The following is a 26813-nucleotide window of genomic DNA, read 5'->3' on the forward strand; positions in this document are numbered from 1 at the left end:
CTAAACTCTCTGATTACTCTATTATACATAATATCATATAACTGCAAAAATTATTTTTACAAGAGAAATTTATATCTTAAAATTGATCATTTGTCAATTATATCTAATATCATTTCCTCTCCAATTACTAAATTATAATGCACACACAATTCCTGATATTATCTCCGACAAACACGCATCAAAAACAATCTACACATACATTTTCATTCCATACACAACTTATTATCATCCGATCGGTGAATAATACTAACTTCCACTAAGCAATCATCACGATAAATCAGCAATTATCACATCTCAATCGTCGAAACGACTAAATTATCGAACAACTATGCATACTTCTTCTCAGGGGAAGGCTGTCGAAGAAACAAAGAAAACAGAATCAATCCGAAAGCGGTCGATCGGCGAACCATGAAACGCAGCCACTATTTTATCGTGGCGTTTAACACGATCCATTATGTATCTTGTGGAGAGAGGGCGGGCAGAGGTGAACAGCCTCCGTTGTGGTAGCCGGTTGATTCCTCGCTTAAGCAGATATGATTGAGGACCGCCATAGAGACGATCAATGAGCAACTAAGTATAGTCAGCTGGTGAAGGCGAACGTTCAATCAGACCACGGTGTACACGGCCTCCTACACCGAAACCACTTTAATTCGATTGAATCTGCACCAGTATACGTATGAATATATATTTCTATTAATAAGAACGTAATTTCTAATTGTAACAAAGAGATAATGAAATTATTAGTGAATTTGATTACTTTTCCATTGGAAAATATATTTTGTCAATAATGGATTAGATTATCTTATCAATGATAATAGAATAAAAGTGATGCATTAACAGAGAAATGAAATATTAAATTATTAGATTTGATCGAAACATATATTTATGTACATATGAATTAGATATACATATATTTGAATATTGTATGTAATATATGAAAAATATATGTATATATCTTAAAAGACAAATAATTTCAACTTATAATAAGTTTTTCAATCTTCTTAAAATATTATATTTACTTAAATTATATATTAAAAATATAATCAGATGTTTATGATCATCATTATAATCATCATTAATTCTCAGCAAAAGTACATGACTTTTAATATAATTAGTACAATAATAATTAATTGATCATTTTGACAAGTTTGATAATATTAGTGTTAAATAAATATATAATAATGGTAATAACTATTATTTTATAATAATAATTTCTGTTATACAGGAAACATAAATTCATGTTCATTGAAAGCAACCAATGTCCCAATACTTTCGAGTGGCAATGTATGTATACATGGTAGCTAGACCTCTGTTCACAGAAGCTTTCTAGTTTCATGGTTGGCTAAACGACACACAACATCCTCAAAGTCGTTCCCCTCGTTTAGTCACTATGGCGAAACATGCATTCCTCCCTTGTCTATAATAAAACGCGGCGACTATGACATAGCGATACAACCTCTTACATTGACAGCCTTATCTCTGAAGAGAGACTGAACGACATGTAAATCGAGACAAGATTGAATTCTGTTGCGTGATTGCACGTCGATGACCGATCGAATAGAGCTCTTTCTAACAGCGTTACGATAATGATTTTTCGTTTGGATGGAAAACTACGTTTGAGTATGCTCGATGAGAAGAATAATGGCACAAATAGAATACGTAGTGGATATAAATAGTAGTTTCTTAATTGATGATGTTTGATTGGAGAAAATAGATCGTGAATAGAAGTTTTATCTTTTTAATATAGATAACTTTTAGCACAATGAATACTTTATAAATATTATTTTATAAATATTATTCGATCCCTTTAAAATTCTTAATATTTTATAATAATTATAACTTTTAAAAATTAAGCTAACACGTATATTTTTATTGTTCCACGTATATTCAAATATTTTCGTGTGTATATACATGTATATGCAATAGACAAATCGAAAAAAATTAACACTTTATCCAAAGTCTAAAATGTCTACTGATTCATAATATTTTTAAGATTTTGAATTAGATTAGAAATATCTAACTTATCACAGATATAAAATGCAATTTACTTAAACAAAACACAAAATAATATGTACTTCCAAGTTATATCTATCATTGATATACATAAATACTTACAAAAATCATTCTTTACTTTGCCTGATCTCGAAAAAACGACATATTTCAAAATTTTATTACTATCTAAATTCATGTGTGATTCGAGCATGTTCTGATATTTACACGTCCTTAAACGAGGACGAATCACAGTTGACCGAGGGCGTTGCGATCGCGGACGTTGGAGAAGCCGTACGGTACAATAGGCATCGCGTTAATGAAACGGGACGGCCGGCATGGAGTCACGTCCGATCCTATAGCGTTAGATGCAACTTCTCTTATGATGACAGTGCAACTGACATTCGGACGGGTCGCGACCGGTTTCCGTATCGTGACAATCTCAGTTTGAGAGACATTCCTCGACACGCCATTTTTGGAATGTCATTCGCGGATTATTCGAACGTTCATTCGGGTCGAATTCTGAATCCTTTGTATCGTGGGTCAGTGGAAAGATGTATTTCTACGAATCACGAGAATATATGACTCTGTGCATGATTCTGGCTTCTGGTTGAAAGATGGCTTTAATGGGAAGAGTAAACTGTAAAAGTTAACACGTTGTTAAGAGGAGGCTTAAGATTCGTGGATGTGAGTATGCGTGAGCAGGGACGTTAAAGTTATCGGCACGTTTTATTATCACGTGCATATTCATCGACAAGTTCATTATCATTATTTGATGTACAAATTGAGTGCACAGAGTTTACTTAGGAATCAAGGTAAAGGGATGAAGGCATGGATCATTTTAAAAATAAATATACATTGGAAAACTAAATTGTTAGAAACTAAACCAATCCATTGAGAACTTTTTCATGAATTTCTTGATAAACTTTACAAATCCATATTCTTTTAATCGATAAAAAATTTGTATAAAACATTGAATAGTAAAATTTTAATCGGTACACATAATAGTTGACAAAAATTTGACATCATTAATTCTAAAGAAACACGTGAAAATATCCATCCATGAAATAAATCTTGGCCTGATCTTTCATGACTATTTATTATCAAAAAAATTAATCAAACCACGATATTATCCATTTAACTAATTTTACCAATCAACCGTCTAAATTCCTTTTCCTTTCCAGATTGCATACCGATCAACGACGACAAAGCGTTAATAAAATATTAGGCATTAAAGCTAAAATGTTACGGCTATGATACCTGTGGAACAATTACGCCCGAATCCGAGCAATGCCAGGAATCTCTTTCATCGTCCCGGTTCGCGACGACGTGGAGGAATTAAAGAGCACGTTTGATTCCCGTTCACCTACGCGAGTCGGCCGTGTTACGTAAGCTCGTTGCACAGAGAGAGGAGACAAATACCATAAGTCAGCGTTACCATAGCGCAAACACGCCGCTAATGGCATGCCGAGATGGTGGGTGGTGGAAGGTTTTTCGGCTCTTTGCAAACCTGTCGGCGGCGGCACCAAAGGGCACCGGAAGACGCGGGAAGCAACGCGTGGGTGGACATGTGAAAAGAGATCGGCCGAGTCACGGAACTTCATGACCCATTTGGAGATCCCGTCTTATTTGTTTTGTTTTTTCTTTTTCTTTTTTTTTTTTTTTTTGGTTTTTGTTCTCTAGAAAAAAATTGTTCGACTTTCGAATTTGCGAGTTCATATAGGGATGGATCGTATATTTTTTGATTCGTTGATTCATTGGATCTACTATGAAGGTTTATGAAACGAGAAGGAAATTGATAGTATTTTTGGTAAACTAATAATCATATTCGAATCATGAAATATCATTAGTAGTTAATCGATTAAATTCAATTACACGAAGTATAAAATTGTAAAACTTATGAAAGTGAAACAGATATATACATGTATATACTATATCTGCGATTTCCAAAATATTTAACATGATGTTTAATTTATATTCATTAAATTATCTATTGAATAATTTCGCGTGTTTATATAAAATAAAATCAAAAATATTCTAAATCATTTTATTCAAAAGCAGTACAATACAATTGTACTCTATTCAAACTTCTCATTCTTCACAGAATTTACTATTCATTTTTTATATCAAGAAATAAGATATCAAGAAACTTGAACTACAAGTTATAATAATATTAATAATAAAACCATATATGTTAAACATATTATATGATTCTGATGTCAATATGGAAGTTAAATACATAACAAATTTAATAAATAACAAGTTACAAAACTGAAAATGATAATAAAAATAATCATTGCTGAATTTCAATCATAAGATCTATCAAAATGAATAAATTTTAAAAAAATTTTTCTGTTCTTCTAGAAAAAGATGAAAATCATAAATCCTTTTTTATATAAATACTTCAATTCTTTTCAATAAATTCACATTTTTCGTGTGAATGCATTTCATCGTTTAATAATTGATGTTATTTAGATATATTAAGTTTATAAAGCTATTACTAATTTTTGATGAACAAACTATTATCAACTTTTATTCATTCTCCACTATGACAGTAAATAGATGGACGTTTACAATTTTACCAATGAATAGGATAATCGAGTAACACGTCATTTGTAAAATTTCGAATAATAATACAAGAAAACTTATTACTTATTCAAAATTCAACAAAATAAAAGCTTGAGACTCGAATTCGAGTTTTCCTTGAGACAGAACGATATCACAGGAGAGATATTATTGCGTCCTTGACGTCAAACTTTTTTTCGTAAATCCTTGGCACGAATCGAGCCAACGTGGAAGTTCTTCGATAGGCAACGTGACGTGAAGTAGCCGCTTTACAACGCCCACGCATCGCTTCCGACAGAATTTCAAGTTTATCGAAAATCTCGATAAATCATAAGAACCGTTCTGTATAAAATTGTCGCGATCTCGTCTCGTGGGTGTCAGTCATTTTACCAAGAGGAATTCGATGCTTTGTGAGGTAATCGAGGGAAATATGCGCGTTATTTTACAAACTTATATAGTCTATAAAGTTAGATATTTTGAAAAGGAGAAAAACCATTAAAATAATGTTATTTTCTCTTCTTTAAAAAACTATATATTTTTTTTCTTATTGGCAATAAAACTACACTATTTCTAAATAATAATTATTAATTCCCAATACAATAATATTATAAATGCTATCTGAACGAAACAAGAAAATGAAATGCACTCACCGAATCCCATCCGCACCTCCTCCTCGTCGTCGCTGTCGATGTGCTTGATACCCGCGATCTCGAAGCTCCTCGCCGATTGTTCCTTCCTCGTCTTGGGCGAGCAATCGCAGGTATCCTGGCCGCAGCCGCAATCATCACCGGCGCACCTACAACCCAGCAGCGGATCGTCGGTGTCGATATTCCTGCACGCTGGGCAGGGGAACGTCAAATCGTCCAAGGAAACCCTTTCGATTTTCCTCTCGACGGAGACCAGAAGATTGCCAATGAACGCGGGCAGCTCGTCATCCCCCACCTCGTCCACGCTCCTCAAGCTGTGCAACCTACTCTCGGCCGCTTCCCCAACCGCTCCGCCGCCCTGCTTCTTCTCGAGAACAGCCTCGTCCAGCCTCGACGGTGTCTTCAGATCATCGAGAGCGAGGGCTTTGCTCCTGGTCTCGCACCTGGCCGTCTCCTTCCACTTCTCCATGGTCATCGAGGAGACGACCTTGGCGCACCTCTTCACTTTGGCGCGACTCTCGTCGCCGGAAAGACTAGAAGAGTGGTTGTTGCTGGTGGTCCTCGATTCACCCATCTCCAGCTCCGCCTTCCACGTGCCCACGCTCGACGTCGATCTCGACTTCATGACCGCGTGGCCCCCGTCCATCATCTCGCTCTTCGCCTCCCGCCCCTCGCACTCGAGGCGATCGATCGAGCGGGCCTCCTCGCGGCGATGCTCCAACACGCAGCCCTGCTCGCGCGTCCTCGAGCGCGCCTCCTCGCGCGAACGCCGCCTGGGCCGCATGCTCTTCGCGCCGCTCGACGATTGAGGCCCGGCCACCAGGCTCCCGCTCGCCGCGTCGCTGCTCCCCTGCCCCTTTCGAGACACCTCCCGCCAGTCCATGAACTCCTCCTCGCGGTCCCAGCCGAGGAAACCCGGGGCCCTCATCGACGTCGTTCGCCAAACTACTGCGATCTGTAAACGGAAGGAAGGCTTGTGATTGAAGGGTGAGAAGGATCGTTGATTTTCTTGATTGAATATTTGAAATAGAGGGATTCTTTTCAGATTTCTTTCCAGAAACGATATATATATATATGTGTGTGTGCATAATTTAATAATTTATGTCTCTTCTGTCTTTTAATTACAATATCTTTTTCTGCATTCATTGTTTGTACTGCTTATTATTTTTCTATGATTTTGTATAGAACTTTTTTTTTTTATATAAACTCATATTGAATAATTAAATATTATGGTGGAATAATTTCCCCCTCGAAAATTTTTGAAAAATATTATTCGAATAGTTCATCGAAATCAGTACGACACTTTAAACTTTTTTAACCTCACTTCTTAATCAACGATCATAAGAAGCGGGGGTCGCGGAAATTCTCCAGGAGATTAATTTCCGCGGATGGAAACGAAAGAAACGTGACTCACCTCGACGGTATTCCGCTCGTCACCAGCGGCAACTTCGCCGCTCCCTGAGGTGGTTGCAACTGCAGCTGCGCTGCGTATGCAAAGGTAACATTCCCCGAGACGTAGCGCGGAGGCCTCGAGCTCTCCTAGCTGCAGGACGAGGCCACGTCTGCCCAACGTCAGGGGCCAGCCTTCCGGTACCACCGACTCGTTCCCCTGCAACCGTTTCCGTGCTTATTATTATGCTAATTCGCGTGTTATGGAATCAAGGTTGCTCAAGGATACGAAGAATTGTAAATAGGAATAAACACGGATAGTATATATAATAATTTTTCTTCCAGATGACTCAAGATATATTATATTTCTTTATAATAACGCAATGACAGCAATTTTTTAATTGTAATATTATGGTCAGCTTAAAAAGTAATAATAATAAAAGTTTTATTAAATACGTGATTGGGAAAAAATTATTCAACGATATTCTGTTCTGGTTATTTTGAGATGCAATAAAATAAGATCAATTATTTTCTACTCGATATCGAAGAAGATAACACTTCCATTTATCGTACGATTATTTAAATTTTACTCGAAAGGAAACGGTATGTAATAAAAAAAAAAGTGAGATAATTACAATTTTCGACAACGTTAAAACAAACTCAAGAACGTTCTGTTATTATAAATTGCCATGTGCATTCACCCTGTAATTTGTCAAAACAACGTGAAACACCCACAAACGCGTTCCAATTATCTTCATACACGAAGGGGTCGAAAGTGGTTTACGATGCTCGTAAACACGCGAAACGGTGATTCGTGAGGGAGGCCCCCCTCGTTTCCCACGTTAATTCGATCGTCCCCACGTACGAGGGGGCGATGAAAAGAGCCCGGACAATCGGAGGCGATTAATTAAAACCAAGCCGGAAGAAGCTTGGCGGCTAATGAAATTCCTTTAAATAAGTTACACGCGGAAAGGAAGGGTAATTGTGGAGCCAAGCCCTCGCGAGAGGGAACGTTAATCACCTGTGATTAGAGGGGTAATCAACACAGCTCGCGGATACGCCCAAAATTGAGCAGACGTGCAACTCCGTGAATCGTGTCATAATTTTAGTCCCACGGTTCACCACGAATTCGAATTTCGTTGAATTATAAATTGAACGAGTTGCATTGCGTGGATTTTCCTTTCGTAAAAATAATAGTTTTTTTTTGAAAAGAATTTATTACGCGTGATGTACAAAATGAATTAAAACAAATACAAAAATTGATATATCGGTATAATTGTCACGTTTTGGAATGTTTGGAATGTGTTCAAGTGACTCAGTTACCTAAGGAGAGATTATTTTAGACATTTTGAAAATTTCTATGGTTTTTTTTCTCTCTGAATCATGGAGAAAGAAAAACGTTTGTTATTGAATGAGATGCTGAAAAAGAAACTGAAAAAAAAATAAGCAGATCATCTTCGTATTGTTGAATTGACTTAGATTTATGAATTAGAAACAAAATGAAAATAGTTTTTCATTAAAAAAAAAAAAGAAAAAGAAAAAGAAAATCAATTTCGTTTTGATATCTAAAATATTATTTTAGAAAGTGTAATTGTACACGAGAGATAGAATGTGTAGCAATTTTTTTTTATGGGCAGTTTGTATGTCATGAAAATGCTTTCTCTGAGAACGAATTGAATTTTTATTTAAACGAAGCATAAAATGTTTCATAAGCATGTAATCTTGTCGTGTGTTAAATTAAGAAACATAAAATTACGTGAAAAATTTGGGAGATAATATCCAAGGTGATTATTTCGAGCTTCTCGAGACCAGAATTATCGAAACGCAATAACATTTATAACTTGGAAACGAGGTCAAGTCAGACGGAACAAGTATTCACGTAACATTTCATTTCCTTATTCGTCTTAAGAATTTTTCTGTAATACGTACGAATCCGTTGTACGTGGCTTAATAAAACCTGTTTTATCTGATTTTGTATATATATATATAAAAGCAACAATATCATTACTTTATTAAATGTAACAATATTTCTACAATTATTCAACATATATATAACAATTGGTAAAAATATAAAATTTGAAATGATCATCAACATATTCAATTTCTATTCTATCTTTCGTAATAAAGTACATAGAATCTGAAGGAAAAAAAAAATGAAAACGATTTTAACTCTCGTTCCAACCAGAATACTTGCTTTGTTAGGATCTGTGAAAGTGCAGAGTTGCAATGCTACTCCCAGATTCTCGTGTCTCGCCTACGCGCATCGATGTACGATCCAGCGTGTAAGCAATTAGACGGTGCGACACGCGAATAAAAGCAATCGATAGAATATTTACACCTTGCATCCATTAGAAATTAAACGAGAGGAATAGCCTGCCTGCCATACGAGCTTTCCTCGTTACAAAACCAATTTAAAATTATAAATTGAGCAATTGAAAAAGCAGCAAACGTTCATCGTTTGAATCATTTAATTTCACTTTCCGCAAATTTATATATATATATATATTGAAAAGATTATTAAAAACTTACTTGTGGTAGTCGAAGCTGCCTCGATCCTTTCTATCATTATACGATTTACATTTCCTTTAACTTTTCTTAACTCGATCTCTCGTCACATTCAAAATCTAAACCACCAACCGTCTATAAACCGTTATAAAGGAACCGATTACGCATGGCACGCGACATGCGCGCGCACGCATTCTCCGCTTAATTAAGCCGCATTCCCAATGCGATTGCGCAATCCAATTCTTCCCCCTCCATCGATACGATCTGCCTGAATTGGCGCGTGGGAAATGCTTTTTCGCGATCGATATCGCTCTCGATGGAATTTCTGGACTGTCAACCGAGGCAATCCGCGCGATTTTTCCCCGCCTCCGCGAGTTTATTATCCTCGTTATTTACGACATTGGAAAGGAGGAAAAAGTGGTCGGTATCGACGATAGGCGCGGCGGGACACGCGATACAATGGTCGCCGATGGAAATATCCGATTTGTATAATGGCGAGACCGGGTTATATGGGGGATTAATGGGCGTAATGAATTCCTAAATGACTCGGCCGATTCGTAGATAACGTCTCCGCTAGGTGTTGGATTATTGATGGATACACACAGGTATGTGGCGGCTCCAGGTGGCCGTCGGATTGGAATATGGTTCTCCCTTGTCGGATCGAGTTACTCGCGTCTTTTCGAACTGTAACGAGGTTTTTCAACGACATGACTCGGAATTCGTGGAGCGAGCCACGTATACACATTTAATACTTTGTTGGCAAGGTTATGATATACGTGTCACGGTTTAGAATGGCGTGTTAATTCCTGTCGTTGCCTGTGCACCTTATCGAGTTGAGAGACACGAATATACGTATGTACATGTGAGAAACCGGATTGAACGGTGTGCATGTAAAGTGGTTGGAAATAGAATTTTATTTTAATTTATTCCAAGTTTCTATTCCACAAATTATTACAATTCGACGAGAATTATAATCCAATAGGCCAGCTGGATTCTATTATTTGATATATATTCTGTTATTATCATTTAAATGTTTTAAAAGTAATTGATAATTGGAATACGAGCAAATAGGTAATTAAATAGTTTGATATTTTGAAGCATTTTAAGTAGTAAGAGTAAACGAATAGTGAAACGTATCTTCTTGCGTGTATTTTACATACATACTAATATTTACATATAAAACGAATTATCATAAAAATTGAATACTTTATTTCAATGCTCGAATATATAGAGATTTTTCTTATTTTTAAATCTTTTCTTATATACTCTTTTTACATAATATACACCCTATTTGTATCGATTCCCAAGGATTTTCAAAATTTCGAGTTTAAAATTACACATCGCCAAACGTTAAAATACTAATTTTCTTTATAGCAATAATTACACGAGCAAACAACTTTTGCCTCGCGAATATCAGAATTAACAAACGAAAACGTTAATCAATAGAACAATTATTATCGATTATCGAGTCCATAAACAAACGCACCAATCGAGACGCGTGTAATCTTATAATCAACCAACCATCTCGGAACAACCAATCGTACAGGGGAAAGGAGAGCGTACGATACAGTCACAGGTATAAATATCTCGTAATTTCATCGCAAACCGACACGGCGAGGTGGCCAGGTCGCGCGACAACCCCGGTGAACGGAAATCAACGTGTCGACAACGTAGGCCTACGTTTATGATGGACGAGATAAGAAACGAGGCCCGTGGCTGTCACCGCGTGTCTCATTAGCGGTAAACGGTCCGGTAGAGATGTATCTAGCACCGAAACTATCCTGGGCTTTCACCCGAGCCGCTGATTTACCGATCGAGCGCCCTTCAATTGCGCCTAGGCGCACCGTCGTGTTAAACCCCCTGCCACGAAGCCAGCGCCAGGACGGACACGTGGGGAGATAGTGTAGAGTGTAAATCAAACCGTTCACCGAACGCTCTCGAAGCTCTCTCGTTAAAAGCGCCGCTCCGCGGCCAATTTCCGCGACAACTTTGGCTAAGGCGTTTCCTTCGTTGAATCAGGATAATACGGGCGGATATGAATAACATCGGGGATTTGAATTTTCAGATTCAATCGTATAGAGAGAAATATTTTTATGAGATTTCCATGATCGAAAGTTTGCCTCTCCTTTCGAGTCGCCTCGCTTCAACTCCTTCCTAAAAATACAGGAACAAGGCAACCGCTGTACGTGTTTATTCGTGTAACTGTTCATAAGAAAAAGACAAAGAGTCACGTTACGAATAGGAGTGTCCAGCTATCCTGTCGATCGAATCGGGCGGAAGAATTCATAATAAACGATCGAACGCGAAAGAAGTACTCTTGTACCGGATGCCGTCAAAGTGACAGACGCCTGGTACGTGACTGACGACCGACTCGTTAATCCCAGTTCCTACTACTCGCGCGCTTATATCGTGAAACGCAGATTTCTTTCACGCGTAACATGTATTCGTACAAATCGCTTTTTAACGGTCCAGCCGTTTAGATAAATCTGATGAAAGTTTAGTAAAGATCTGTTTCGATCTGTTTGCAACAAATGGAACAACGAGTGAGTTTCTCGGTATGTTCTGGAAGATTAATTACGAGTCAATGTACGAGCTTGGCTACTTGGAGGAGGAAAATAATATTAATATTATCGTTGAGATTGGGTTTATTACTTTGACACGTATAATTTTGTGATATTACGTATTACGTAATTGTATTGTACAAAACGAAGTATCTGTAGAATGGGCAAAAAAAATGATAACAAATTTATTTCTTTTTTCCAAATTAATTATTATTAAAATAAAAACAAAACCCAACGATATAATAATATTAGAATAACGTTTTTTTCTCATCTTTTATTTTGTTATTATAAATAATAAACTGTGTGTTGCCTATTTTAAAAGTATTTACCTAAATCATGTGGCAAAAATGAAACTGTGTAACACAATTTTATATATGAAATTCATATATATATATAGGATTAGAAAAAGCGAGATGGAAAGATAATAAGATTATTCTTTGTTTCACCACCGTTACCGTATTCCTTCTAATTCAAACTTATTAAATTACTTACGACACAATGAATAAGCTATTAATATCCTGTAGAAAAGTGTACGCATCATTACGTATAATCATAATAACCAACATTTTCATCTCCTCTCTCTGATGTTTAAATTTCGGTCGTAATTCATTCCAATATCTCCATACATCAATTACATTACATTAGTATTCACCGCATAATAAAATATTCATATTTATTACGAATATTTAAACGAGAAGGTAAAACTTAAACTAATGAAAATCCCGAAGTCGAAGATTTATGCAAAATACATCGCATAAATGTCGAAACATCCGATTTCGAGGATTATAATTTATCGATGCGGTTAGAAAAAAGTAGAAAGACACGTATTCGTATGAAAAGCTTACCAAACGGTCGGCCGTTTCGACGACGCAGTTCCCACAGGCAGAGAAAGCAAACTTTACCGCGTGCTCCTCCGTTTTGATCGCGAAATAATGTTCAAGGAGCGCGGAGACAAATACAGGCGCGCCAAATAGGGTTCCGGCGTGCACTGGGAATGGAGAGGCATTGTGTAGTCATTCGAAAAGCCGCAAAGGCTTAGGCGCGCGTGTCGCCAGAAACAAGGCACCAGAACGGCGGCGGTTCGCGCTGAAAGACGGCCTAACGTCTAATCTGCATTTTAAACGAGCCGTGCGCCGCTCGCGAGAAGGGAATCGCCTCTCTTCGCGCCGCTTTTAGATCCTATCGCCATTTTGCTCTCTACTATGTCTACCACGAGCCGAACCTCCTCCTTTCGTTTAATTAATACTCGCTAATCAAATTTGTTGTTGCACGTGAATTTTTATCGAGAAATCGTCGTCGTCTATTCAGTTACTATGACAGTCTTTTATAACAATTTAGGCTTATTCTAATAGCCTTTCAACACAGTTCTCATCATCGAAAGTGGCACGATATCATATTACGTTACGAATAAAATAATACAACAAGAATTTTCACAACGTGTGTACGGAGTTTTAATATCTTCGTGGAATAATAATCCTTTGCAGGGGATTTCATTTATCATGTACACGCAATTTAAGTTTACGAGACGAATCTCAATCGACATTTTCGTATATCAAATATATTAACACTCTCTATTTTCTTTAAGTACTTATTAAAAATACTTTTTTTTTTTTATTATAATATAATTTTTATGAAAATTTCAATATATCAAGAATTAATTATCAGATAAAGGCAAAATTTTGAAACGAAACACTTATCAATCACACAGAGATGATGCGTTCGTTCAATGGGCGAACGAATTCCATTTCTCCGGCCCGCTTTCGCTCGTTTTTGAACGAGTGATTCTCGAAGAAAAGGGACAGAAGCGGAAAACGATGCGCCTAATGAACGGTTCGCGTGTCGCGGACGTTTCTCTCTCGCCTCGTGTCACGTGTATATACGCGCGGACTAATTAAGCGGGAATGATAAAAGAGAAAGTGCCGGCGTTTCTCTCTCTCTCTCTCTCTCTCTCTCTCTCCCTCCCTCCCTCCTTCCTTTTTGGTGTATTAATTCGTTGATGAACGAGAAACTTTGCGAAACGAAAGGGAAACCTTGTCGAAACAAATGGAAAGAATGCCTGTTTCTTTCATTTCGATTTTAACAAATGAAAGTGTTGCACGTGGTGGAAAGCGGAGACGTTGACAGCAATTTAGTGACCGTTTTCAAAGGGGGAACGGATTCTTCTTCCACTGAGCCCCGCTATTCTCGTTTGGCCCCCTCCTCGAACGAAAGGTTAAGCGATGATGAATCGGATGCTAGAAGTTGCGATTCGTTACAGCCGTCGGATAGGCGACGCGTTTCTCTCTCGTGTAAACGTATTACGATAGCAATCTTAAATGGAATTGATTTCTGTATATTCTCCGGGGAAGCACGAAGAAAATTTTTCAAGATGAATTTGTAAGATAATATTCATCCTTTAGTGAGAAGAATTTGAATCTCTCTTCTCTTTTATTTATTGTTTGACTCAAGATTTGATTCGATTGTTTTTTTTTTTTTTATTAATTAGCGTATATTATAATTCATTTGATATGATTATAAAATTAAAAAATTTATTCCTGTTCTTACAATTTAAAACACGCGTTTAGACAATCCTTTTCTTTTTTATTTTCATATTTTGTTTATAGATTTGTAGAGGTAAGCAACATTATCGAAATAAAAAATAACTACAGAATAAAATTCCTTTTATCGCGGATGCGAACTTGAAAACCGAGGTCTGAAACTCGATTATTTGATGACAATGCACCCTTTGTCCAATCCGTGACAAAGGTTAAAGTCAACTTGAACTTAGATCCGCGGGGAGGAGGATGCAGACGACTCGATAATCAGAGACAGGATGCGGCTGTCTAGGGGAGAGCTATTCGTTCGTGGACAAAGAATGCCGATAACGAAATGATTGGCAGCCTGCTAATTAAACGACAATTTACTTGGCCGCTCTATATATTTCGCTGTGGCGAATATCTCCGACACGACATTGGTTTCCATTGGAGAAGTAGCTCAAGCTACAATCGCCGGATCTAAGCTGATTCTAATCTTTGGAATCCTCCTCTGGAGAATTTATTTCTATTTTTCCTCGGATGTTATCTTTATCGAAGTCTTTACTTATAACGAATTGGACAGATGTTTTTACCACGGAAAATTCATTTCGAATATCTTTGCACAGTATCTGTGCAATAAATAAATAAATTAATTAATTAATTCTGTAAATAAAAATAAACCTACCACTAATTGTGGAGGTTTGCTTCCAAAAATTACTATTTACGAGTTAGAGATCCATATGTATCTCTATCAATAAAATTCAAACGCCTCGATTTATTTGAAAAATATTCTAAACAAATTGTAAGAATCACGCTATCTTATTCAATATATAATTATAAAACAATAGACAGAGTTCACGATCTGATCGTCTTAATTAATTTTCCAATATGAATAATTAGCGGGAGCAACGGAAAAGAATTTTCAGGTCGGAATTCAACACTCAATATCTTCGTGCAAAATCCAAAAAAAAAAAAGATACAGCTACGTCGAAACCTGCACACACAATATCTTGCATCCTTCTGAACTGACCCCATTGGCCTCGCCTCCCCCTCCCTCCCCGGATAACAATCGCGATAATTACACCGTGAGAACGATAATTGCCTGGCGGCACGGCGCTCGCGGGCGAGCTAATAACGAACGAGCCCCGTCATATTTTCATGAAATGTCACATCAGATAATGGCGGGTTGCGAGAGAGCCGGAAAAGAACAGCGTCCCGCAGCCGCCGGCCATAAAGTGAAATTGCGAGCCGATCGCGATTCCTCGGGCTCTCTCGATCGCTGGCCCAACACACACACACACAAACTACGGCTGTTGGTCCGCCAGATAGGATCTGGCTCGGACGACAATGTTGAAAGTTGGGTCAATTTTCTTTCTCGAACTCGAAGCCGCGCGACGGAACACGGTGTTATCTGTCGCGCGCCGTGAACGCTGTTCTAAACGATATCTGATCGGTCGGCCGAGCGGTGTCGCTGTCGCGATCGACGTTTATCTGCGGCCGAATGATGGATGCGCGTGAACGTCCTCCTCCTAGCCCCTAATGCGCCGGTGACGAGTCACGTGGCCTGTGAGAAAGCTGCGCGCGCACGAATATATTCCAGAGGATTCTTTTCCCGAGACGAGAAGATCGGAGGACGGGATCGCGCGGGTTGCAGCCTTCTCGGGTGATCGGGTTGAGGAATCTTTTCCGCGTGCATTCTTTGGGTAATTATTGGAGATGGTCCTTGCGTAATGGGAGAAAGAGTGTGTTGAGAAGGGGTTCGATGAATTTCTTAGCTAACTTAAAATGATTTCGCACGCAAATTAACACGTATAAAACTTTTATATTCTAATATTTTATCTATCTTTACGTATGGAGAAAGGTAATTTATTGAATATTAAATTGTTGAATATTAAAAATCTATATTGTTGATAAAATATTGTCACAATAACCTTAACCACTGTACATATGTTGGATTTTAATGCGAGTGAATTTTGAAAAGATCCTCATTTGAGAATCTCAAATTGGAATAATTTCTAATTCCTTTGGATCGATATTAGCATTAATAGTGAAAAGTGTTCTGTGAACTGTTTCGCTTGTGTTTAAAATTATAATCTTTCAAGATCATTCAAGAAATTTATCTTTGTCAATTGCTCGAGAGACTTTTTAACATCGCATAGTTTTGAATAAAATTTTTACACATTTTGAATTTCTCTATATAATTAATTCTTATAATATGTGTATATATTAAAACGAAATCAATTAGCCAGAACAAATTGGCCAAACGTAATACCAATATAAATACACGTATGACAACAATAAAATGTAGGACATTCGAGTGGAAAAAAGGTCAACAAATGCTCTCTGAAGTTAAAAAAAAATTACCAATATTCTCCTTCGAGCCGTCCACAGTTTCGACAAGGTGATCCACATTCGTGGACTCCAACCAGGCGATAATTTCACGATCGTAAATTCATTGTGGGACATAATAGGATCATAGAGCGATCTAGATACTCTCGATCTCGAGCTGATCGCCGGAGGAACGAATCGGGATATCATTCGGCGCGCCTATGCAATTATGATAATTGCACCACAAACCGCTCTCTTTCTCCCCTTTAATAATTAATAGCGACGTTTCGAGGAAGTTGCGGACATTGGTCGATCCGTGACAATCAGTGTATCCGCGGGTCGAGTTAATTGCTCGCGAGGCGGAACGGACTTGTTACCGAGGAGAAATCTGCAAAATCCTGCTCAGGTGATTATGATTACTTCACAATCACCTTAGAAACCTAGAAGGAAAGTTTTATCGACGTTTTATTTATCAACGGAAATCGTACCGGTTTTATAACTTGTCAAGAAATCGTGGAGATTAATTATTGAAATTATTGTTTCATTCAGGAATCTGCGCAATTTATTATCAGCAAGATGTTATTAATACCGTTTTATTTGACGTTTATATTTGAGGATAATGGATAAAAAGATTGGACAAGTCAGATTTATTAATTTTTAACAGTTTTTCTCTATAATTTATATTTTAAAATTCAGTTAAACTTTTTCACCTTTCTAATTGGACACGTTAAACACTATACTCATTCTCTCTTTGTTATAAAAATAAATGAAATATAATATCTAACAATATTGAAGAAATGTTAATTTTCAACTTGATATTAATTCAATTTATGCCAGAAACACCGTCAAACCGGCATCCATCGATAAATAATAATAAATCAACTTGAAAAGGTTCTACCAAGAAGGAAGCTGGCTTCAACGTCCAGGAAGCACCAGAATCCCATCAGTCCTCGTTTGTCTTTACAAGACAAACACTAAACAGCCTATTACTCGATCTTTATAGCGCTCACGGAACGTATGGCTAGAGGAGAGCACAGCCTCGAGTGGAAGCCGAGCCGTTCCTGAGCGACATAATGGCGTGGAACTATCCACCATCATCCTTCCTCTCTCCGAGATCTTGGTCTATCCTCTTCTCCGGATGCACACATGCACCTCAGCAGATCGTTGCAACAAACGCTCGCAGCACTCCGCTGTTGCGTGCAAACGCTACCTTTTCTCCCTTCCTTCCTTCCTTCCTTCCTTCGAGCTTTTTCAAGGAAAGTGATTTCTCAGATGTGGCGAGATGATCTTTCTCGGCTGTTGACAGAAGATAGGGAGTCCACTTTACCTCCGATTATGATTGTTTTCTCGTGTTTTCACGCAGAACTGTGATGGAATTCGAGAAGAGTCAATTATTGAACTATTTTTCTTGTAATGGAATATCATTATCTTTGACAATCTTGACTTGAGGAGAACGTTTTTTTCGTCATCTGTTGAAGTTTTTGAGAGTTTTTTTTTTTTTAACGAGTTGAACGAGTTTAAAAAATATTCACTGGATTCTTTTGTTCAAAAAAATCTTTTAATTGTTGTCCGAATTAATTTTCTAGAAATCGAATTATTCATGCAAGTCAAAATTGAAACAATCTCTTTTCTCCCCGTCATATTCTTAATCAATTCGCGAAAAATATTTTACATTTACGCTCGAACGAGTGATTTCCATGCATAAAATGAATTTTACGCTTTGACAATCACACTTTTTTCTCCACCAGTGAAAACTTTCCATTTAAAATGTTCGCTAATGAAACTTACTGAAAATAAAATTTTAATTAATTTCCACATGAATTCTGATTAATTCTCCGATTTTATCTCAAGTACAAGATGATAATCATACGATACATAGGGAATAAAATTGATGCGCAATTTATATATTCAAACACAGATTAGAAAGTTGTCTCAGAAGTCAACGACAAGATTTAACAATTCGGATTCAATTGTTTGCTTGGCAAATTATAATGAAGAATATAATCAAACGCCGGTAGTGATCGAAATTTATAATCGATCCACGGTTTATTTGGCGCGATCGAAACGCCGTTGCGCGTCATCAAGTAAAAACGTATCATTTCGTCTTAAGAAAACATCAGAAAACTGATTGAAAACTGAATCCAAAACTGATTTTTCTATAAAAATTATTTAAAAATAATACAATAGTTTTTGTGATAATCCAACTCAAATCCAATTCCAATTAATTAAACTTTGTTACTTAAATACATTTTCCACCAATTGATTAGAAAACTATAAAATTCAAAATTGCAAACACATCTGTACTCACTTTTTCTGAAATTCAAGTATGATCGCATCCTGACAAACAGATATTACATTAAATCTACACTCTAAATCCTATTTTTATCATTGTAAACGATACAATATATTTCAATCCTCCATTCATCAATAGCCATCAAATTCTTGTTTATAAATAATACAAGAATTATTTTTTCTCTCTCTCACAATTTAAAATACTTTAAATTAAACCAAATTAAATCCAACCTCCATTTCAACAATTCATTTTAAAATGATTTTTTTTTTTTTTTTGCACTCGAAGATACTTTCTATGCGTTACAAATTCGATTTTAGCCGATCGAAATCATCGGTTATTACGAATACTGTTTTTTCGTCGTCTCGGAAGAAAAAAAAAAACCGGACGAAAAAGCGGAGGCCGCGGCAGATGACTGTTGCGTGCTTTTGCAATTGCCGTTTAACCGGCTTAATAACTGCGCTCCTTATACGCGCACCGAGATAATTGTTTTTTGCATAACCAAGGATGTGCTATCGGGAAGAAATGAAGCGAACCTGTGCGAGATCGTGTTACCCAACTTTGACCAACGAGAAACGGTTTTCACCGAGAAATGAATCGAGAAGTGACGAGTAATTATGCAACTGCCATCGTTCGCGCCTCTCCCTTAATTAAAATCCGATAAAAGAACTCTCGTTTATTAACGAATTTTTATTATCTCTCACAAAGGAAAAATCCACCAAGTTATTACCTAATTGCCAAATTTTAAGAAAATCACAGTTTTAAAATTTCAAAAAGATACAACGAGCCGTTGGAAACGAATGAAAATAAATATTTTTGTGAATGAAGTGGCCGTAATAAGCGATTAAATTAGAAACTTCTTCGGCTGCTATCTCGGCGTATATGATGGGAGAATTTACACTGGGCATCTATTATCGAATTAATGTCACCGCTTTCTAAACATCTCCACCACGCTCGGATCATCGATCGCGAGATATCACCATCACCGGATACTTCCGGTAAGACACGCGAGCATTCTTCTACGCGTGAGAACAGAGGGGATCCCGTCGATGCATCACGTACCGCCATTACAATATTTCAGTGGAGCCGTTTTCATTGTTCAAACCGCCGCGCGGCATAAAAGCCGCAGGGGGCGCTCATAAGCGCCAACATCGCCGCATGAAATACGACCGGTTTGCATATACACAGGCCTAACTTGGCCGAACGTGTTCCAACCTTTCTTTCCCCATTTCTCTCTCTCTCTCTCTCTCTCCTTCCTTCATCCGCGAAAATCGATCATCCCGTTCCCGTAATTATGTGTCCTTGACCTCGGCCCACAACATCCTTTTGCCGAATTTGCCGGGTCGACGAAGTAGATGGATCGTTTTTTATCGATGAAAATTGTCGTTTCAACGCTTTCCCTTCTAGAAAATAATTTTTCAATCCGTTTTTATTCGTATTTGTTTTCTAAAACTTGAAACTATTTGTGGATATTTTTAATTAGTTTTGATTAGACCCCTTGGAACTATCTTAAGTATCCTCTATCCATCTCTAACAACTTTTCCCGAACCGTGAAAAACTTTCCTTAACGATAGAGAATAAATCTACTTTCTACAATTGCGAACAAAAGTGTAGGCTCAAATCGTTAATTTCGTCGTGTATCCGTTACAGAGTTAAGAGACTTTTTTTCTTGCGGATTTAATTGCGTTGTATGAATCATAGTCGAGTTCGCATGCATCGAGTGCAACAAAGCCTGCCCGATGAAAAATATTCGCCCATTTATTCGCCGATTTCCAAAGCTTGATTTCTCCCGCATCGAATTTATTGCTAACAATATTTACACTTTAATAGGGAAAAAGGTTAATCGCGCGATGCCGACCTCCAAGCTTCCTCTTGGCGATAGTTTCCGCGCGAAAATCGCTTTCATTGTCGTGTTAGAAAACCTGGTGCTCAGGCGACCAGGTTGACGATAATTCAACCCCGCATTGACAACACGTGCATACTTACATATAGTGGTAAGAAAAAATATATTCTTGTCGATTTCTATTTTTATTTCAAATTGTAAATTAAACGTGTCGTGATATTGAATTGTAATTCTAAGCAATTTCAAGAGAGTAGAGTATCTTATACAAAATTTCAATGAAGAGTATTATAAATTGTGGCGAGATTAAGATTATCCTCTTAAGAAGATTTCGTGAGTTTTATAATTCTTCTTATTTCGTTATTCACGTAGATTTAGATTAAATCAGGTTTAGAAAGGAAATTTTACACGATATATCTTGTGAAATGGAGGCCGATATTCCAGAATTTCATTTACTTGGTTTAATAAATATTTGGACAAACAATAATTGAAGCTAAAATTCATTAACATTTGGTATCAGAATTTATATACGTAATTTACGCTGTAAGAAAATAAGTATAATTTTTTTTATCATGCATTATATCTTAGTTTCAAACTATTTGATTACTTCATTAGTAAGATTATCGATAATTTTTTATATAAAAATAGATATCTTTCCAATATTTTTCCACTCCAATTTCTTCGAAGATCTCATATAATATTTTGCATTGAAATTTTTTAAATTGATCTAAAAATCGTATCTAAAAAAGATAAATAACATTAATGTGTAATCTGTGCATTGCCAGGATAATTATACAAATCTTAAGATTTTATAATACACATATGACTCTTTTGAAAATACTTGTTATTTTCCAGAATTCTTCCATATTTTGTTATTCTACGGATAAAAATATAAACGCTTCGTTAGGATATCTCTGTCAAAAATATCTGGAGATTTTTCCATTTCAAAATGTTCATATTGAATTTAATTTCAGTTGTAATTGATTTCACTTCACAAAAAAGCATATTTTTCTTAACGAAGCATTTATTTTTATTCCTATCTCTTGTATTTATTTTTTGGCAGAGATTACACGAAAAAATTTGAAATACGTATTCGTAAAATATATAAAATAGCTACGTACATTTTTTACAACCACTTAATACACGTAAAAGAACGAATTTATTTGAATCCGAAACATTTATTTACGTCTTCTTAAAGATATATTTATGTAATTTCGTGCATGCTGTCTGGTTTTCCCCAAGTCAGGATCTTGGACAATATCAGGACACGGACTCCATTCAATTTCCGGTGTCGAAGCTTTCATTTTGACACGTTTATCTGCCTTCCTTTGAGCCTCCATCGTTTTCACGCCGCGAGATCACTTCCCATTGATAGCAACAACCGAAGTAATTACCGTTTTAAATTTATAAGTCTGTTGGCGTGGTAATTGGTTCATTTGCAATGGTGCAATGGCCGGCCTTCACGATTGGAAACGAGTTCGACTCGAAAAGCTGCTACTTTTGAGCAACAAGAGTTGTGACGATTGCTTTGAAATGAATCTGGGGAAAAGTAGATCTCGACGTCTAATTCGAAACAAGAATCTGTTTGTTGTGTGTCGTTTAATGCTTGTAAATTTCGTATTGATCTTTCTTAATAGAGATAGAGAGAGAGGAAGAAAATAAGTGAAAATGGCGTTACAAAATTTTGATCACGATTTTGAAAATTTCAACTTTAACTGTATTTTTTTGCGTCATGCGTCAACAATGTCAATTTAATTTTTTTAAATTGCAATTTCAACGAAACATATAATAATAAACTCTCTGCTCATTATAATATCATATTTTTATTTAAATCATTCACATGGTGAGATAAATTAAATTATTTTTACGTACGCGTATACGTATAGTTTCTCGATAACAATATATTATATATTCAAAGACGGATAAATAAGTATACTTGTGAAGAACTATGGAAGATAAGATTAACGTATGAAAATGTCGTTAAAACATGTTTATTAAAAGCAAAAATAATAATCTAATTATCTTTTGTTCTTTCCTCGTAATTATGCGAGGAGAAATTTAATATCAACGCTACTTTCCTGTTCGAAAATAAACTGTTGTTATACCCGTATTATCTTTCTATGGATTCTTCGCTTCCAATTAGAAAATCGATCCCAGGGGTCAAAACACAAAAACACAGCAAGTATACAAAAATATCGGTCAAGCAACAGAGAGAGAGAGAGAGAGAGAGCTTATCTCACTCTCTTTTCTTCTCCCTCTCCGTCCAGCATAAACCTCAATTGCTAATAACTAAACAAATAAACGTTTACACCAACTTTTGTCATCGTTTCGATCTCTAGAATCGACTCTCTCCAAACGCAACATCCTGAAATACAACATTCTAAAATATTTCACCCGAATATGTTCCAACGATCGACAATTAATACCAGCCAAAATCACCTCTGTGCCATTCATAAATGCTTCGAACGACGGAAATTTTTCGCTTTTGCGAAGCAGTGAGAGGCGGATGAGAATCGGTCGCGTGGGAACCGCTCAATCTCTCGCCCTTCTTTCCCTCGTTGGAAAATTGAATGGTATATCGTTGGACGATCGCTGCTTATTCGAATCGACCGGTAAAATGGCTTCGATAAATGCGCGGATAACCACAGGATCGGCGCGTTTCTTTGTCATCGTACTCGAGGAATAGAAAGCAATGTTGTTCGTTGCACAAGCGAATGAATAATGTTGTTTAATGTTGTACGTTTTATATACGAATTGGGAATAGAGATTTTAAGGTTTGACTTTTTTAAACGTTACTACTATACTTGCGTTATATTTTTATACGAAAAAACTATAGAGTTGGATAGATTCAATTTTTTCACCATACAAATGCTGCACCGTGATCTTCCTCCGCGACAACCTCTTTCCAAAGCTTCATGGAACTTAACGGGGAGATTTACGGCCCTTTCTAGGGCTCTTATGACCGAAAGAAAAATCTCGTGGGACCGTTTCGAGGGCCTGATTTACGGCACCCTATCCCCAAGAGTATCGATTATCAACGATGACGTCGAGGAAGAAACGACTGTTGCGGTGGCAGCCGGCGATCGAAGCGCCATCCACGTTTCGTTAATCCACTCGGCGAGCTTGAACGTTTAACCGTAATGGCGAGTTCCCACAGGAGAACACCTACAATTACAGGCTATTACAAACTGGCCTGTTTCACGGCTACGGTTTTTACGCCGGAGGTGGCCAGCCAGACGAAAAAGGATGTAATGGGTTGACTGGCTGCTCGAAGGAGTTCGTTGTTGATTCGAGGAGAAAGCTGTGCTCTATTGTGATTCAACGACAGATCGTTCCGTTGTTCGATCGTAATTATTTTAGTTATATTGCTGCTTAAAAATTCGAATGTAAACACGGAGTGAGAATGAAAATCTGTTTCTACTCTGTCGTTCTTTTATTTGCACGCGTTCAACAATTTCGACGATTGATAAAGATAATCAATCACAAGCAACAACAAAGGGATCGTAATTTTAATTTTTTTTCGATATCTACTTTTTCGCAGAAATATAACAAAAAAAAAAAAAAAAAGGAAATCAGAAAAGAGCAAGTTGCTCGATCCATTGTCTCCCTTTACTTTAATTTCGAACATAAATCATACGGGTTGCAAAGGATTAAAATTGATGGTCGTTTGCAACGTTTGTTGTCGAGGAGAACGCGTTAAAGTTTATTTCGCAAGTATCATTCACTCGAACGTGTGCGATTTGGCAATTGACGAACCGATACAAAACATTTTACTCTTCGATCATCGTCGAAGAGAATTTGCTCCTCGATCGCAATCGAGGGGTTTTCAAGAAGAAACATCGAATACGTCTTCGAACTACGTTTGAAACGAGAGATAACGAGGGAAATAATGGAACGCCAAAGTGCACTTCAGACGATTGCGTACTCGGCTATTCTTCGCCGCTTGTCGATCGGTAAACGCAATGTTTAAGGATCGATCGAGCATCTCATTGTGCTCGGCTGGATGATTTATCAGCCAACCGATATAAATTTCGCAGCGTGTAACCGGCATCCAAGCAGATGTAATTCTCCCTTCGATGTCTGCAATTTAGGAACAATTTAAATTTAAAGTCGGAAACATTCGAGAATTGTGCAAACTCGAGGCAATTTGTGGAGATGATTGTTGGGTAACTCGAGTGACTCCGATCGATTCAATCGGTTTCACGTAATTCAATTTAAATCTTTTCTCACACGAAACGAGGATTTTTTTTTTTTTTTATGAAAAGAAACTATAAAACCAAGGTTTTTCATTCAAACTTTTAATTAATCGGTTAAATAAGTCTCTTGCTTCAAAATGACGATTCTTGAGATGAGATTTTTTCCTTAAAAACGGATAAATTATTTCGTATTATTACTGTATATTAGCTTTCATTTCTAAACGTTGCCAAGCCAATATTAGATACTGGCTCCCTCTATCTCACTTTCTCCAATTACATTTACTTTTCTATTTCGTCGAGTTACCCAATATTTAATATTAATATTTTCCATTCGATGATGCTTTAAGAATTAATGGTTAAAAAAACGAAATATCAATCGTCTCAAACTTCATTCGTTCGAAACTTTAATAATAAAACTTTACACGCACAAATTTTTCAAAACCAAATTCCATCCGTGAAAATCTCCTCGACTCGACTTCAACTTCCTAGAAGTGGCGCAACGTAACAACAACGATCCGCGAAGAAGAACGGATCCACTGGAGACGAGGAGGCTCGAAGAGGAGGAGGAAGAATACAAAGAAGAGGGAAGAGGAGGAGGCCGGGAACAAATTATATAAAAGGACCACACACGGTGCACGAGAGGGGGCAAGGAGGGCTTTGCTGTGGTGCAGGCGAAATATATACGACTTCTCCGTGACTATGGCCGGGGATTTACCTTACGTCCAGCGTTTGAATCGCTCGTTTAGGATGAAAAGGATCGGTGGCTCGACAGCTCCGCGCCACGTGGGTGGTGCGAGCGCCAACAGACCCCGGAAGGATCTCACGCTACCCCCGCCGAGATTTAATGCGACTCGTCCGCGCGACAAATCGTCGAACCCCGTTTAAAATCTCTTCGATTCTTTTCTCGCCCATTGCTTTACTTAACCCGTCCAATTTAACGACGATAATACGTTCATCCTTTCACTTGTCAATTAATCCACCAAGTGTGAATTAACGATGTAATTTTTGCGTAATTTTTAACACGTTCGCCATGTGAGTGACGCTAAGAAAGTTATCGACCGAGTAAGAAGAGCCCTCTAGAATGTTATATTATATTACATATATATAATTATATTATACGTATATTTATTAATGTAAATAATAAAATATCGCGACATACGAATGCAAAGAGTTAAAGGGATGAGTATGTTCGCGAATCACTCTGCATTTTTATACAATTTTAAATCTAAAATTATATATGATAATATAGGAGGCTGTTATCACCATCGATAATATAGAACCGAGTTTAAGAGTTGCCAATTAGAGGCTTGTATTCGGACGAAAATACTTCAAATTCACTTTGGAAACGAACGAAGTAGAGGGCACTGAAAACAACTAATTCAATATTACAGAATTAGTTAATGAAGACTTAAGAGCTAATATATATAAATATATCCCAACTAAGTTTTATATTAAAATACATAAAAACATTTCCGTTTATCGCTCTGTTTACGTTCTTACGGTTCTTCCGACAGTAACATTTGAGGAACTCAACGACGAACGGGTTAAATTAACCAGCGAGAGAGGAAGAAACAAGAGAGAAAAGTAACAAAGATCGTGAAAAAGGAGAGCGTGGGGTTCATCGACTCGTTTCGACGTACGATCCTTTTTGCACGGAAGCAGAACGGAGAGCGCTCGATTTTCCTTACTCTCGTTTTATCGTGGTGTGTTTGGCCGCGACGGAAATCGGCGTTGGCGCTATAATCAGACCGGCTGGCCGATTATTATTCATGCCGTGACTTTATACTCGATAATGTATGCACAATGCAGCCGCGGGGATGCGAGCTGAAATATTGGCCGGAAGAGAAATTCCGCACGCGACCGTAATTGCGTTTTCGCGATGAGAGGGGGCTCGACGAGGACGGCAAGGACGGTGATGCCGGATCGATTTATCGGCCGATCTCTTTCGCTTTCTCGATCCCTTTTTGCTCCGCTCCGTGCCAATCGAAGA

General features: G+C 37.3%; 1 protein-coding gene and 1 long non-coding RNA gene across 7 annotated transcripts in view; one reads left to right on the top strand and one right to left on the bottom strand.

Moving 5' to 3' along the window:
* Positions 1 to 26813, bottom strand: part of LOC100867566 (puratrophin-1) — a 344145-nt gene that overhangs the window by 169313 nt on the left and 148019 nt on the right. For 4 of the 5 annotated variants that reach the window (XM_086912707.1, XM_012486434.3, XM_086912708.1 and 1 more), the window contains 2 exons: positions 6616 to 6810; positions 5205 to 6156 (listed from right to left, as the gene is read on the bottom strand). In XM_086912707.1, coding sequence (XP_086768833.1) covers positions 5205 to 6156; positions 6616 to 6810 — 1147 coding nt within the window. The remainder of the gene's footprint in view (positions 1 to 5204; positions 6157 to 6615; positions 6811 to 26813) is intronic. The other variant, XM_086912709.1, reaches the window with a different exon arrangement.
* LOC116414344 (uncharacterized) lies at positions 530 to 4267 on the top strand. Of its 2 annotated transcripts, XR_015293562.1 has the most exons (3): positions 530 to 674; positions 1226 to 1284; positions 3174 to 4267. It is a non-coding gene; the product is annotated as an uncharacterized LOC116414344 (long non-coding RNA). The 2 variants fall into 2 exon arrangements; XR_015293561.1 differs by lacking the exons at positions 530 to 674; positions 1226 to 1284 and adding an exon at positions 2330 to 2676.

Source organism: Apis florea, unplaced genomic scaffold, assembly GCF_048593485.1.
Source record: "Apis florea isolate Af1SG1 unplaced genomic scaffold, ASM4859348v1 contig_3493_pilon, whole genome shotgun sequence".
In the NCBI taxonomy this organism is placed as follows: Eukaryota; Metazoa; Arthropoda; class Insecta; order Hymenoptera; family Apidae; genus Apis; species Apis florea.